Here is a 16,192-nt window from a genome sequence, read left to right as displayed (position 1 = left end):
ACCTGAATGTGGAACCCTACAGGTGAAGGGCCTCTGAAATAAATAAAGTTTATGTTTGGGCCACGCCACGGGACCCTGGGAGTAATGTGTGATGGATTGATCTGTTACCTCTCTCACCTGAGTCCATCAATCATCTGTGCTTAGTTGCTGCTGTTTTCAATAGGAGTTTTCCACACTCCACTGCTCCCCGACGTTCGCCGTCCCTGGGATTGGTAATGAGGAGTATTAGCTATCGCTTTTTTGCTCTGTGTCCTCTGAAACATCATTTGTCATCAAACTGCAACAGTACAGTCAAGTGCTCACTATGCATGGTGAGAGTCCTTCACAAACAGAAATGGAGAATATGCTTTTGAGAGTCTTTATTTGGTGGCAATGGACTTCGCAACGAGATCTGCTAGAGACAGGAAAAAGTTAACTTGTTTGACAGTTTTCACAGTGTTGGCAAGATGTCACATTACCTTCATAGCGTATATGAAACTACTGAACAAAAATATAAGAGTTACAGTTCATATAAGGAAATCAGTCAATTTAAATAAATTCATTAGGCCCTAATATATGGATTTCCCATGACGGGGCAGTGTCTCTAGCTGGAGGGTAGCAGTGCCCAAGTATGCATGCTTATCTCAACTCTGAATCCGCAATGTGCTTAGCTATAGCTGGACGGTAGCAGTGCCCTCTCATTCTCAATGTAAGGTGAATCCCTGTCAGGGTAAACCCAGCTGAAGTGGGCTGAGATGTGTGTTAGATGGGAGGTGAGTAGCTGCGTGGTTAGTGCGTAGGGGTGTGTGTTAGATGGGAGGTGACTAGCTGCGTGGTTGGTGCGTAGGGGTGTGCGTTAGATGGGAGGTGAGTAGCTGCGTGGTTGGTGCGTAGGGATGTGTGTTAGATGGGAGGTGACTAGCTGCGTGCTTGGTGGGTAGGGATGTGTGTTAGATGTGAGGTGACTAGCTGTGTGGTTGGTGCGTAGGGGTGTGCGTTAGATGGGAGGTGAGTAGCTGCGTGGTTGGTGCGTAGGGGTGTGTGTTAGATGGGAGGTGAGTAGCTGCGTGGTTGGTGCGTAGGGGTGTGTGTTAGATGGGAGGTGACTAGCTGCGTGGTTGGTGCGTAGGGGTGTGTGTTAGATGGGAGGTGACTAGCTGCGTGGTTGGTGCGTAGGGGTGTGTGTTAGATGGGAGGTGACTAGCTGCGTGCTTGGTGGGTAGGGATGTGTGTTAGATGGGAGGTGACTAGCTGCGTGGTTGGTTGGTGGGTGGGTGCATGTTTTAGATGGGAGGCGACTGACCGTGGCAGTGGAGAGACAACACACTGAGAGCCCTGTCACTGACCCCTGCAACCACACATCAGGCTTAAAGGTTTGGAGCAAAGTGGCCGTGTGAAGAATTATAAGTGAGAAAGGCACTGCAGTCCTCCAAGGGATAAAATCGAGTAAATAGCCTGGTGACACTATCTATCTACTAACACTGACCCTAGCTCTAACGCTAAACTTAACCCTAGCCCTAACCTTTACCCTTATTCTAACCCTAACCTTAGAAAGCAGTTGCTTAGCAACGTATAGTTTGTTGATAGTATGACCATCTGTAGAGCATCTACAGATGGAAAATCTGGACTATCCAAGTGACCAACAGCCCTAATATATGACATGAGGCTGATAGTGTGTATATGACGCCAATCACTCAGCCATGTCACCTATGAACCCTCATCCCTGCACCCTCCGCCTTCTCCGCTTACCTTATCAGCTGACCTCAATGTGGTAGGGTGAATGGTCAACAATGTGCGAGGCTTTCTGGGTAATCTGAAAAGCACATATTGTAGGCTACTATTACATGTATGCTATGATTATTTAGATAAAAAATCCATCTGAGGCAGAAATATTTGAGGGCAGAGGAAAGCTGAGTTGGGGTTTGCAGGGAGGAGGCTTGCGTGACGATAAGAGAGTTTGACGTCTGTCTCCGCCATCCAAACCACATCAGACAAGCCAAACCCTGGCGTCTTAGCCGCCCACTGCATTGCACAGTCTGGCCAAATTCAAATGACTCGGGTTAGAGAAACTATCGCTCCCCTTCTCGCTTCCTGTGTTCTGTTGCCTCTGCTTCATGAATGTTTTGTCGCCTCAAGATACGATTTTACATTTGCGTATCTGCCGAGCCACACAATAACTGCTCATAAGAATCGCACCACTTTCATGCGCCAGGTTGCTGTGTTGATGTGTTGTTGCATCAGATAGACAGAGTACCTGTGTTGAGCTCTGTTTACCGGTGAACATGAAGGGGCACATCATATTTTTCAGCCTAATCGGTTACTCTACCTATAGTTCTGTTTTCAAGCCCTACAGTGCATGTAATGGCCATTCCTGCGGTACGTGTTGGCCTAGTTTCTACTCTTGTTATTTCTCAATTTTCAGGCTTCCAGTTGGTGTGTTTCTCCTGCAACTCTTTTGCTCAGTAACACAATGAGGACACTGATTCCTCTGTTCACAGCGCTTTCCATTACAGCCAGCCACGGATCGCATATTTCTTCATATGAGGAGAAAAAGACCATCCAATCTTGCTCTTAAGGGCTGTGGGATTGAATAAAAGCCTCTGAACATTTCTTATTAAGGTTGTGAAGGGAATTTAATAACCTCAAATGAAGTGCATCTACAACCAGCCATTGGAGCATAGGGATCACAGATCCTGCACTGAATGCAATTAGGAACGCAGCAGGCTAGACTGTTAATGTTCATCTTGGAGGTAGATGCCTTTCATCCAGCCTAGACAATGTCATAGCATAATTCTAGATTAAAGATGCAGATGTGAAAGCTGTAGTTTGTTCCACTGTAGTTTGGCATTTCAGGGCTTTGCTTAACTTTGCGGTCTTGGTACTTCTGTCTGCTTTATGTCTCTGAGCCTAAACTCTAGTCATTCTAATTTCACCCAGAACAAGAATGCAGTGTGATGTCTGGCACTGCAAGTCCCTATATCCCATGGTTCTGACTGTTCTGTGTCCTGTGTGTTTTGCAGGTGGTCTGAGGGGAGCCTCCATCGTGGATTCTCTGGACACGCTGTATATAATGGGATTAATGGACGAATACAATGACGCAAAGGAGTGGGTGGAGACCAGCCTGGACCTGAACTCGGTAAGATCAAATTCACTCATTGGATATTATCTCTGTCATTCATGTTGGAGGACCAGTTGTCTACCACAAACACTCTTAGTAGTGGTCTTAATGCTTCGGTTGATTTTAGGCTATCTGTTGTCCCCTGATTGATCAATTTTCCAATCCCTCCTATCTTGTTGGAGTAACAATCAACTACCCCAACACTAGAAGTAGGCTGTCTGACTTGGCACTTAATAAAGTTATCATCAGTGGTCTTAGTGTGCCGGGTTGATTTTAAGCCGATTGGCCACTTACTGACCCAAAGTCCTGTCCAGGGGGTGGGGCAGTTTGCCAGCGCTATATAGGGCATTCCAGATGGAATAAAGGATGTCTTGTGTGGCCAACCCTGAACAACTGATCCATTCTTACCACTCTTTGTTACTGTGCCATGGGATTATTTTAACTCTCCCAGAACTGTGTGCTGTGGGATTGGATGAATAAAAGAGGGCGGGAGTAAGAGAGAATGTATGTGGAAGCATGGAGAGAGAGAGAGAGAGAGAGAGAGAGAGAGAGAGAGAGAGAGAGAGAGAGAGAGAGAGAGGAGCGAGAGCTAGAGAGAGGAGGTCATTGGCCTCCCCGTTGAGTAATTCCATGATAATAGACTTCTTCTTGGAGTCGGGAACAGAGAGGTCTGCCAGTTTGGACATTATGTGGAAACTGAGTGAGTGATGGTGCCAGCCAGCAAGGTAAGTGTGCCCTGCTGCTAACGGACTAGTTATAGGCCCTCCATTCCACTCTGTTTCCACACTTTCTGTAAGTCCCTCATTGGGAGAGTTAATTTTGTCCAAAGGCAATTTGGTTTAGTCATTAATCAAATATCATCTTTCTGAGATCTACTGGCTAAGAGATGTCTTTAATGTGTTAAGGTGATACATTGTCCGAGGTCAGCGTTTTCTATGGTCTATTCATTGATCTGGCTATTCCCTATAGCACTTCGGCTTTGTCCCGCTTGGGAAGTTATACTGAAATCTACTCAAACCTCCTGAGTGACGGGTTTGACGTGCTCTTAGTAGTTGCCGTGAACTGAGATGAGCTAGACTTAGATGTCAATAGATGTTGACATGCAAAGAACGGTGAGTACAGTTTTTGTACAGAGCGTGTATACCATTTTAGACCCCCAAAGCAAGCCATGTCTCGCTCCTTTCTCACTCTCCTTTCTAATTCTCTACTCCCTCCCTTTCTCCTTCTGTTTCTCTTTCTTTCTTCTCCCTCTCTCTCCCGCTCGCTCACACACAGAGTTTTTCAGTCTTTCCCTCTGGCAGCGGTTGGGCAATATGAAGATGACTATCGATGTGGGTGTGCAGCAGTAGCTCCTGGTCTTGGCAGAGAGAGCCAGGGCAAGAGACACTTAGTAACGGCAGCCCATGACAAACAGCAACCTCGTCAGCATCACGAAGACACCCAGGGAGGATTTACACTCCCGGCCGTACTTTGTCACTGGGCTAGCGAGGTCAATCTGTCACCATTGTCCAACTCCTCCGATCAATTGTCCCAGAGGGTCTCCTCGTCTGAGTGGACGGATATCTGTCCTGTTATGGACGCCAGGCCATTTTAGGTCAAAGTCACCACACTTTGGGAACTGGGGCAGGGATCTAATTGACGTATAGGGATTGTTCCTTGGATCCGTTTTTAAGCTCAGCAATTTAGTTTTACAAAGTGGCAAAAGAGAATGTTAAAATTACATATTTCCCCCACACGTTAACACTACAGAACCTTATGCACCTAAGGGGAATTAAACCACTAACAACGCAGTCATTCATGCTCTAACCAAGTGGTTCTCAATCGGTTTTGGCTGGGGACCCACATTTGACAATGACAATTGAGTAATGTTGTATTGCAGCTGCCTTCTTGGGCAGACTTCACTTGCAAAATAGACTCTGTCTCAACGGGCTACTATTATGGTATTAAAGAAAGTCATTACACAGACATATTAACTGAGAAAACATTTCCCAATTGAAGAGAATAAGCCATTTAAAATTAGGCCACCAGTTCAAGAGTGGGGAGTAATAAATGATCAGACTCAGAACATGACATCAAAAGCAGCCCAATAATGTTCATGAAAAGTAACACATACCAGTGTTTCAAATAGAAAAGCAACAATCATAAGCATTTCTTAAATCAGCAATTACCATGTGAATAGTTTCACAACCTTAAAGTGTTTTAAGGTGTACGTTTTTGACCAGTTCAATAAAATGTCAAATGAATGTCAGAATTAATTAACAACAATAATTGACATATTGAACAATAACTCATCAACACAGATCGGTTGTGCTGAACGGTAGCATGATTTTGACTGCAAGACAGACGAGAGCAGGATACTCTCCCATTACGCTGCACCAGGACTGTGACAGTGTCATTTCCAGGAGCTCAGTCCACGATCAAATCCACGATCAAATGACAGCTCAAATGACAGCTCCACCAGCTGATCCTCTTCGTTGCTCGGCAACTTGATGTTTCCCATCTCCACTCGATAGGGGTCCCCGTATCCAGTCATCTTGTCTCCTGTTCTCCTCCAGGAAGTTGTAGCAAAACATTCCCTGCAGCTTGACAAGATGCTATTAAACGGTGTGTCGCCATGCGGTTTGTTGATCGGGTTCTGGATCTTGAAATCAGCATTGGGAAACATGTTCATCCCTCCCGTTAGAAACATGATTTGCCAAAACGGCAAGCTTCATCTTGAAGGCTTCCACTTCGTCCCCCTGTACAAATCGATTGTGCCTCCTCCCTTGCATTGATACATTGAGAGAATTCAGATCAAAAATATCCACCAGGTAGGCAACCTGCGCGAGCGTTTCCTCACAATCGGAAAGTTCGGGCAGAGGGTACTTGTTTACCAAAAGAAACGCAGCAATCTCTGCTCGAAGCTCATAAAAGCGACCCAACACTTTACACCTGGAAAGTCAGCAGACCTCTGCATGATAAAGCACCTGATGGTGCTCCCTCCCCATATCCCTGCAGAAGGCCTGAAACACCTGCTTCTCCTAGAACTCTTTTTGATATAGTTGACACGCTTGATCACATCCTGGAGAGTGGCGTGGAGCTCAGGCACCATGTCCTTCGCTGCCAACGCCTCCCTCCCTGGTGCCATCTCCAGGATCTGCTTAACTACAACAAAGTGCTTTCCTGAAATGGCACCCATCCCAGGCCAGTCCCACGGAGTCCAGGTACATATTCATTGTGTTAAAGACAGCCTCAGCAGTGGTGGTGGTGGGCAAATCCGCACTAAAAAGGAACTGCTCCTCAAAGTTATTATCCCATCCCATTCGAAAGTATGGTTAGCCACATCAGTGGATTCATCTAGCTGCAGTGCGTAATGGCCATTTGCACTGATGCGTTCTGATGTCTGTACTGAATTCTCCATCTTCGTGGTGTCATTGGATAGGGATGTGGTTTTAAGTTGTTTGGCAGCAAACTCTCCCAATATTTCAGGTCACATATCAATCACAGCAGGTGTATGAGATCCTCTGCGCTGGTGTGGGATTGTTTTGTACTTAGCAATGTGCTGGGCCACAAGGTATGATGCGCAAAGTGCCTTTTCTTGTACCGTGCATACGTTCTTCAATGAATATTGTGAGGCCTCCAGATATTGACATTTTTCATTTTTTTTAAGTCAGCTGTCTTATCTTTGTGTCTTGGATGCTTGGTGTCCAGATCCCTTTTCATTTTGGAGGGGTTTCATGCTCTCATTAGCTAATAGCTTGTTTCATAGGATGCCCTGCGGTGCACACTCACCCTGCCTGTCTTATATGTAAATCAAAGTTTATTTGTCACATGCTCTTAATGCAACAGGTGTAGACCTTACAGTGAAATGCTTACTTATAGGCTCTAAACAATAGTGCAAAAAATGTATTAGGTGAACAATAGGTAGGTAAAGAAATAAAACAACAGTAAAAAGACAGGCTATATACAGTAGCGAGGCTATAAAGATATGGTTAAAGTGACTATGCATATATGATGAACAGAGAGTAGCAGTAGTGTAAAAGAGGGGTTGGCGTGTGGTGGGTGGGACACAATGCAGATAGCCCTGTGCGGGAGCACTGGTTCATCGGCCCAATTGAGGTAGTATGTACATAAATCTATAGTTAAAGTGACTATGCATATATGATAAACAGAGAGTAGCAGCAGCATAAAAAGAAGTGTGGGAGGGGGCACACAATGAAAATAGTCCGGGTAGCCATTTGATTACCTGTTCAGGAGTCTTATGGCTTGGGGGTAAAAACTGTTGAGAAGCCTTTTTGTCCTAGACTTAGCACTCCGGTATCGCTTGCCATGCGGTAGTAGAGAGAACAGTCTATGACTGGGGTGGCTGGGGTCTTTGACAATTTTTAGGGCCTTCCTCTGACACAGCCTGGTGTAGAGGTCCTGGGTGGCAGGCAGCTTAGCCCCAGTGATGTACTGGGCCATACGCACTACGCTCTGTAGTGCCTTGAGGTCAGAGGCCGAGAAGTTGTCGTACCAGGCAGTGATGCAACCATGGTGCAGCTGTAGAACCTTTTGAGGATCTCAGGACCCATGCCAAATCTTTTTAGTGTCCTGAGGGGGAATAAGCTTTGTCGTGCCCTCTTCATGACTTTCTTGGTGTGTTTGGACCATTCTAGTTTGTTGTTCATGTGGACACCAAGGAACTTGAAGCTCTCAACCTGCTCCACTACAGCCCCGTCGATGAGAATGGGGACGTGCTCGGTCCTTCTTTTCCTGTAGTCCACAATAATCTCCTTAGTCTTGGTTACGTTGAGGGATAGGTTGCTATTCTGGCGCCACCCGGCCAGGTCTCTGACTTCCTCCCTATAGGCTGTCTCGTCGTTGTCGGTGATCAGGCCTACCACTGTTGTGTCGTCTGCAAACTCAATGATGGTATTGGAGTCGTGCCTGACCATGCAGTCATGGGTGAACAGGGAGTACAGGAGGGGACTGAGCATGCACCCCTGGGGATACTCACGTAAGTGTTCCTTTTGTCCAGGTGGGAAAGGGCAGTGTGGAGTGCAATAGAGATTGCATCATCTGTGGATCTGTTTGGGCGGTATGCAAATTGGAGTGGGTCTAGGGTTTCTAGGATTATGGTGTTGATGTGAGCCATTAACAACCTTTCAAAGCACTTCATGGCTACAGACGTGAGTGCTATGGGTCTGTAGTCATTTTGGCAGGTTACCTTTGTGTTCCTGGGCACAGTGACTATGGTGGTCTGCTTGAAACATGTTGGTATTACAGACTTAATCAGGGCCGTGTTGAAAATGTCAGTGAAGACACCTGCCAGTTGGTCAGCACATGCCCGGACCACACGTCCTGGTAATCCGTCTGGCCCCGCAGCCTTGTGTATGTTGACCTGTTTAAAGGTCTTACTCACGTTGGCTACAGAGAGCGTGATCATGCAGTTGCCTGGAACAGCTGATGCTCTCATGCATGCCTCAGTGTTGCTTGCCTCGAAGCGAGCATAGAAGTGATTTAGCTCGTCTGGTAGGCTCGTGTCCCTGGGCAGCTTGCGGCTGTGCTCTCCTTTGTAGTCTGTAATAGTTTGCAAGCCCTGCCACATAAGACGAGCGTCGGAGCCGGTGTAGTATGATTCAATCTTAGCCCTGTTTTGACGCTTTGCCTGTTTGACGGTTCGTCGCATGGCATAGCAGGATTTCTTGTAAGCTTTACCCTTTAGCTCAGTGTGAATGTTGCCTGTAATCCATGGCTTCTGGTTGGGGTATGTACTGTGGGGACGACGTCCTCAATGCACTAATTGCTGAAGCCAGTGACTGATGTGATGTATTCCTCAATGCCATTGGAAGAATCCCGGAACATGTTCCAGTCTGTGATAGCAAAACAGTCCTGTAGTTTAGCATCTGCTTCATCTGACCACTTTTTTATAGACCGAATCACGGGTGCTTCCTGCTTTAATTTTTGCTTGTAAGCAGGAGTCAGGAGGATAGAGTTGTGGTCAGATTTACTAAATGGAGGGCGAGTGAGAGCTTTGTACGCGTCTCTGTGTGTGGAGTACAGGTGATCTAGAATTTTTTTCCCTCTGGTTGCACGTTTAATATGTTGATGGAAATTTGGTAGAACTGATTTAAGTTTCCCTGCATTAACCTCTCTGGAATATGTGGGAAGCCAGGGGAAATGCAGAGCGCCAAATTCAAATAAATTACTATAAAAATCAAACTTTCATTAAATCACACATGAAAGATAGCAAATTAAAGCTACACTTGTTGTGAATCCAGCCAACATGTCAGATTTCAAAAAAGCTTTTCGGCGAAAGCAAACGATGCTATTATCTGAGGATAGCACCTCCGTAAACAAAGAGAGAAACCATATTTCAACCCTGCAGGCGCGACACAAAACGCAGAAATAAAAAATATAATTTATGCCTTACCTTTGACGAGCTTCTTTTGTTGGCACTCCAATATGTCCCATAAACATCACAAATGGTCCTTTTGTTAGATTAATTCCGTCAATATATATCCAAAATGTCAATTTATTTGGCGCGTTTGATCCAGAAAAACACCGGTTCCAACTTGCGCAACGTGACTACAAAATATCTCAAAAGTCACCTGTAAACTTTGCCAAAACATTTCAAACTGATTTTGTAATACAACATTAGGTATTTTTTTTACGTAAATAATGGATAAAATTGAAGACGGGATGATCTGTGTTCAATACAGGAGGAAAACAAACTGTAGCAAGCTTTCTGGTCACGCGCCTCTAACAGTCCACTTCAAGTGACCCTCGTTCAAGATGGCCGTACTTCTTCATTACACAAAGGAATAACCTCAACCAATTTGTAAAAACTGTTGACATCCAGTGGAAGCATTTTTTGATGTCCCGTTGGTAGGATATTCGTGATCGTACCTCGTCTAATTTATTCTCCAATGATTGCACATTGGCGAGTAGTATTGATGGTAACAGCAGCTTTCCCACTTTCTTTTTTCGGGTCCTGACCTGGCATCCGGCTCTTTTTCTCTTTACCTGCGTTGCTTTCTCTTGCAAATAATGTGAATGTTGACCCTGCCGGGTGTTTGGAGGATGTCTTGTGCGTCTTGTTTGTTTAAGAAAAAATCTTTGTCTAATCCGAGGTGAGTGATCGCTGTCCTGATATCCAGAAGCTCTTTTTTGCCATAAGATACGGTTGCAGAAACATTATGTAGAAAATAAGTTACAAATAACGCAAAAAACCCCACATAATAGTACAATTGGTTGGGCGCCCATAAAACTGCTGCCATTTCTTCAGGCGCCATTTTTAAAACCATATTTGATGAAGTCGGATCATATTTTCTCTTCTTGACCAGGACCCGGTTGTCTGCCTTGTTGTTGACATTGGACGCAGCAATAGATGAAGAGGGCGCTGCACGTTTTAAAAACTTAAATGACAGTTAACTATCTATGTGCAATGCCTGCAGAACACATCTGCGTATTTAGCTGTAAATCAAGCTAGCTGTCAGAAGATGATCTGTATTATCTGATTTGACGTCTCACACTTAAAATAAAACAGTGTTGCAGAATATAAATGTTATTGGATCTGTGTGTGGGAGGCGAGAATGTTATTGTATTGATCAGTGAGTGTGTGCAGCGCAAAAACCCTCCGAGTCGGAACATCTAGCCATTTCACCACTGCGGACGCGGTGCATGTGTCAAATCAGCATCAATAAGCGATGCGACGGTATCCATTCAAACTAAAAGTTTCAGTGTGGCGGTTACCTTTTCGTAATAATGTCCCACCAATATCCAGCAACTTCGCACAGCCATAGAAGAGGAGTGGGACAACATTCCACAAGTCACAATCAACAGCCTGATCAACTCTACTGTATTGTGCTGCATGAGGCAAATGGTGGTCACACCAGATACTGACTGGTTTTCTGATCCATGCCCCTACCTTTTTTTAAAAGGTATCTGTGACCAACAGATGCATATCTGTATTCCCAGTCATGTGAAATCCATAGATTATAGCCTAAGGAATGTATTTCAATTGACTGATTTCCTTATATGAACTAACTCAGTAAAATCTTTGAAATTGTTACATGTTGCTTTTGTATTTTTGTTCGGTGTAGATGGTTCCTCGGTTTTCAGATTGATCCACTAAAGAGCTTTGAGTGAGCTTTGTGAGTGACAGAAACAGCAGAAGCCATGTTGATTTTCTCCACAAAGTCTAGTGAAGAATACACAGCTACACTTAATACTGTGGGAAATGGAGAGGTGTGAGGGCAGACTCAAAGTTAAGTGTATTTGTCTTTGTGCTGCTGAGTAAATTAATTAAGGTGGTAGAATGTCTCTCTCCTCTGCTACCTAAACAAAAACAAACTCCCCAAAATCCTGATGCAAATCCTGACGATTTCCTATGAAGACGCAATACTCTGATCAAACCCTTTACTCCAGTGACTCAACCAATTCGAAAGATGAGCAACTTCCTCCATCTAATGTTAACTTTGCAAAATTCCACAGGCTGTTTATTGGTTTCGAACATGAAATTAATAGTTGGAGGTGTCAGTGTTGATTAGTGTTTTGGGGGTTTGGTGGTCCCTGGCTGCCATAGATAGTGATTTAGATCCTTCTCTTATAGCCCCATATTCGTTTTCAAGGGGTCGTTTTCTTCGGGTTTCGAGTCCCCTGGTTAGTCTAGTGAATGCTGTGGGTAAAAAGGGGGGAGAAATAGTGTTTTACTCGTGCAGGTCTCCAGTCTCAGTCTCTCATCATGGTTGGCTAATAGAAAGTGTTTAATGAACTCTTTATCCCCTATTGACAGATCCATCCCCTATTACTCCTGCTTCGAGGCTCTCGCCTTCAATCCTTCTCTTTTGCCTTTCTCAGCTCTCCGTTTCTCCATCATAGTCATTCCAACATCTCTCGGATTTCGTCTCTCAGAGGAAAAGTTGCAGTGAGGTTTCTGATTGTGTTTCAAAGAGAACAGGCCACTGTGATCTATCCAGACAGAGCGGCTGTCTCTTGTGGCTTCAGCTCATCGGGTTTTCACTCTCTTAGATATTCAGAAGGGCAAACAGGGTAACTGTGCATGTGATCACAGACAAGCTATATCCTTATCCTATTTTTGTGACATTTCAGTATGCGTATTCCTTCGTACGTCGGTGGAATAGGCCTATAATCGACACTAATATTTCTAAGCCAATGACAGAGATGAGTCTCTCCCTCAAGGTCTACCTAGAATAGGAAAGGTTCCCAACCACCTACAACCTAACCATTAATTAACATGGTAATTCAAGTTTCACTAGAAAACACCAGTGCTCTTAACAAAGACCATCAACTGACTGGATAATTAGCACATCCAGGCCCTTCAGTGTTAGAGAGTCTCTCGTGGGAGTCGTTTGGAGAGGGCTGAGGGGAAGGAGCTTTGTTTATCTCTTGTGTAGCGTGTTGCTTTTCCCTGCCTGGAGGGAGCGCAGATGCTTGCATATGAAAGTGTCTGTAAACAGGCCAGAAGCACAGGGGCAAAACTGAGAGGCAAGGGAGGGGAGCCTTGCAATGTTCCCTCAGGCTGTTGTCACATTGAAAGGTCAAGCGAGTGACGTGTGATGTGTGAGAACACTTAATGTGCTCCCTGATTTGGCCAAGAGATGAATGTGTAACGGGACCAGGCAAAGCACTTCAGGGACCCATCCTGCTTGGTTGGTTGCCCTAAACACACCAGGTTAGATGTGTGACTGTGTTTTTGCTAATGGTTCTTCTACAGTACCAGTCAAAATGTTGGACTCGCCTACTCATTCAAGGGTTTTTCATTATTTTTACTATTTACTACATTGTAGAATAATATTGAAGACATCAAAACTATGAAATAACACATATGTAATCATGTAGTAACCAAAAAAAGTGTTAAACAAATCAAAATATATTTTAGATTTTAGATTCTTTACTCGCTGGTGACACTGTCAGTGATTTATTTAGAATTCAAGGCACACTTAACCAGCATGGCTATCACAGCATTCTGCAGTGATACGCCATCCCATTAGGATTGCGCTTAGTGGGACAATCATTTGTTTTTCAACAGGACAATGACCCAACACACCTCCAGGCTGTGTAAGGGCTATTTTAACAAGATGTAGAGTGATGTAGTGCTGCATCAGATGACCTGGCCTCCACAATCACTCAACCTCAACCCAATTGAGATGGTGTGGGATGAGTTGCACCGCAGAGTGAAGGAAAATCAGCCAACAAGTGCTCAGCATATGTGGGAACTCCTTCAAGACTGTTGGAAACGCATTACAGGTGAAGCTGGTTGAGAGAATGCCAAGAGTGTGCATCAAGGCAAAGGGTGGCTACTTTGAAGAATCTCAAATATAAAATACATTTTGATTTGTTTAACACTTTTTTGGTTACTACATGATTCCATGTGTGATATTTCATAGTTTTGATGTTTTCACTATTATTCTACGGTGTAGAAAAGAGTCAAATAAAGAAAAACCCTTGCATGAGTAGGTGTGTCCAAACTTTTGACTGGTACTGTACGTGTGTCTCTATTAAGATGGAAAGGGGGTATCTATTATGAATTGAAACCTGCACCATTCTTACTTGCGTTATATCATTCACAATGTCCCCAGAGGTCAGTTTACGAGAAGGTTAATGAAATACAGTCATGCAGAAAAGATCAAAAGCACATAATCTGATTATCTGACCGGAAAAGCAGTCATTGATTTCTTCAACGGTAGTTGACAAATATTTAGACTTTTGTTAGAAAATGCCAAAAATGTTGGCAATTGCTGTGGGGGGCCGATGATGGAATATAGCTGTTCTATTCAACTTCAGAGGAATCTTCGAATCTCGGGCCTAAACTGTGCAGTGAAGTTTGTATAACTGGCCTGAAACTTTCATCTGAAAATAGAGTGACCGTCAGCCGAGAGAGCAGGGATTCACTTTATCAAACCCACAGAAATTTGCCTGATTTATTACATACTGATTGACATATTGCAGTGCCCTTATTGAACCCCTATTCACAAACAAAACTATGCCTTAATTGTGTGAAATTCCATGTTACTTCAATTAAAAAAGCTTCGGTATGAGATGACTCAGTTCACCAGTGGACATTTGCATAATGCGTCTCTGGCAATCAGTAAGTGCCTAGATATGATAAACAGCTCATATGCAGATTAATAATGTGTAGCTTATGAAGTAAGATGTGATCATTCCATGGTATGCTTTGATAAACCTTTTAGAGCTTTTTATTCTTAACAATGTAACAGATCAACATGTTTCTTGTCTCTTTGTCATCTCCCCGAGCAATCGCATACTTGTACCCTACACTTACTCTGCCAGAACATGAATTGTTGCTCCAAAGACAAGCAGGTAATATTCGTTCATCTGCGACTCCTGGCTGTTCTAAACTAGAAGACCACCCTTGGGTATGAACTTGTTTTTCCTCCCTTGTTTATCTCTGATTTCTGGAAGCTCACTGTGCAAACTTAGTAGACCTTGCAGCTGTCTAGGCTCTAGGAGCAGATCTGGATCAAGCTCTTGTTGTTTACCTCAGTAGGCCTGGTGGCTGACCTGATCTGGCCTCATGTCCACTGTAAACGTGGCTCCACAGGGCTCCAGTCATTAGGGCTACTGAAACCTGAGGGCATGTATCATATGAGGGGCTGCTTGACTGAAGATGCCATGCCCCAGCCATGAGGTCAAGACATCCTGCTGACATCCTATCTCTGCTGGAGGAAAACAACGTGTGGGTGGTTTATTACAGATACTATGTCCTGTTATTTACTGTAACACCAGTGACGTTTGAATTCCCTCTCTAGCCTTAGCTCTTGACGTAGGTAGGCAGAGGTTGGCACTGTCTCAATGGCATTAGGTTGGTGATCAGATATTCATTGTGATGGATGGCAAACAATGTTTTCCATTGTATACTCTGCACAGATGTGTTTATGGGATTTTCATCTGAACATCAGATTAGAGGAATGATAAGATTTGAATCCCAAGCACAGAATGGTATTTTTGCCTTTCAGCTAGCATAGTGACAGGGCTTGGGAATCCATTTAGAGATTTGTATGAAAACATTGATCTGATGTACCATTGGCACACACACACAGGGAAAAAATGGACTGAACAAGGAGGGAGAGATGGAATGAGAGACAGAGAGAGAGTGGAGGAGTGTCCCATGAGAGACCTGCATTATGAGAGCGTTCTCCCTGCCTGTGAACTCCTGGAGACACATGTCTGCTGTCGTGTTCTTGTTTGTGTGTGTATTTGTGTCTGAGTGCCTTTGTGTGTACACTCAGAGAGAACAGCTTTGAGGTGCATTCGCCAAACCTTCTTTTCTCAATAATTCCCCCCTCTCCGATGCCTTCTACTCCCCAGATAATGGGAGAGATGGAGGGATTGTGAGTGATAGAGGAGGACGATGGGCTGTAATTCAGCGTTATCACCCTAGTGACATTAATTTATTATTAGCCAGTCTCTTATTTTGCCATAATGTATTCAGTGAAGATGTGGTACAAGATGTGGTACCAGACAGTGTCATGGGGGTGTATATGTTGGTGTGTGTCTGATTGTGCTAGGAGAGAGAATGAGAGAGAGAGAGAGAGAGAGAGAGAGAGAGAGAGAATGAGAGAGAGAGAGAGAGAGAGAGGTGCATGCATGTTGGATAAGATATGGGATAGATTGTTTTCCCCCTGATGATTTCAGAAATCTGAACTTTCATAGAGTATGTAATGTATTGGCCTGTAAGACATTAGTGATTTGTCGTGGCGCCTTCTTTATTGCCCCCTCAATCATGGAGAGAACGGAATTCTGGTAGCAGAGTGGTTGTGTTGCATTGAAATCAAAGTACCTGATCTATCACATCTACTCCACCGCTAACAGTCTAATGGCAGGCAGTATTTACATAAAAGATAAAAGCACATAGACTAAACAGGAAGGTCATGAACTCTTGACCTGGGTTGTTTTGATGACTAGAGAAAAAGTTCAAAGTGTCCTCCCACCCGTAACAACCCACAACCTTTTTGATATGTTGTGTTTTTGTTGTGTCTCAGCTCCAGTTCAAAAAGCTGCACTCCACTGATGCCTATTAGAATAATGCACTACTGGGAACATAGCCTACTAATAATGATGGCCCACATACTCTGTTTCGATCTCCAT

At 44.2% G+C, this 16,192-nt stretch overlaps 1 protein-coding gene across 2 annotated transcripts in view; it reads left to right on the top strand.

Annotated features, from left to right (window-relative positions):
• LOC109902135 (mannosyl-oligosaccharide 1,2-alpha-mannosidase IA) overlaps positions 1–16,192 on the top strand; it is a 216,129-nt gene that overhangs the window by 131,387 nt on the left and 68,550 nt on the right. For both annotated transcript variants that reach the window (XM_031786607.1, XM_031786606.1), the window contains exon 3: positions 3,000–3,115. In XM_031786607.1, coding sequence (XP_031642467.1) covers positions 3,000–3,115 — 116 coding nt within the window. The remainder of the gene's footprint in view (positions 1–2,999; positions 3,116–16,192) is intronic.

Source organism: Oncorhynchus kisutch, linkage group LG13, assembly GCF_002021735.2.
Source record: "Oncorhynchus kisutch isolate 150728-3 linkage group LG13, Okis_V2, whole genome shotgun sequence".
Classification (NCBI taxonomy): Eukaryota; Metazoa; Chordata; class Actinopteri; order Salmoniformes; family Salmonidae; genus Oncorhynchus; species Oncorhynchus kisutch.
Note: the sequence above shows the minus strand (reverse complement) of the source record. Positions and strands in the feature narration are given on the sequence as shown.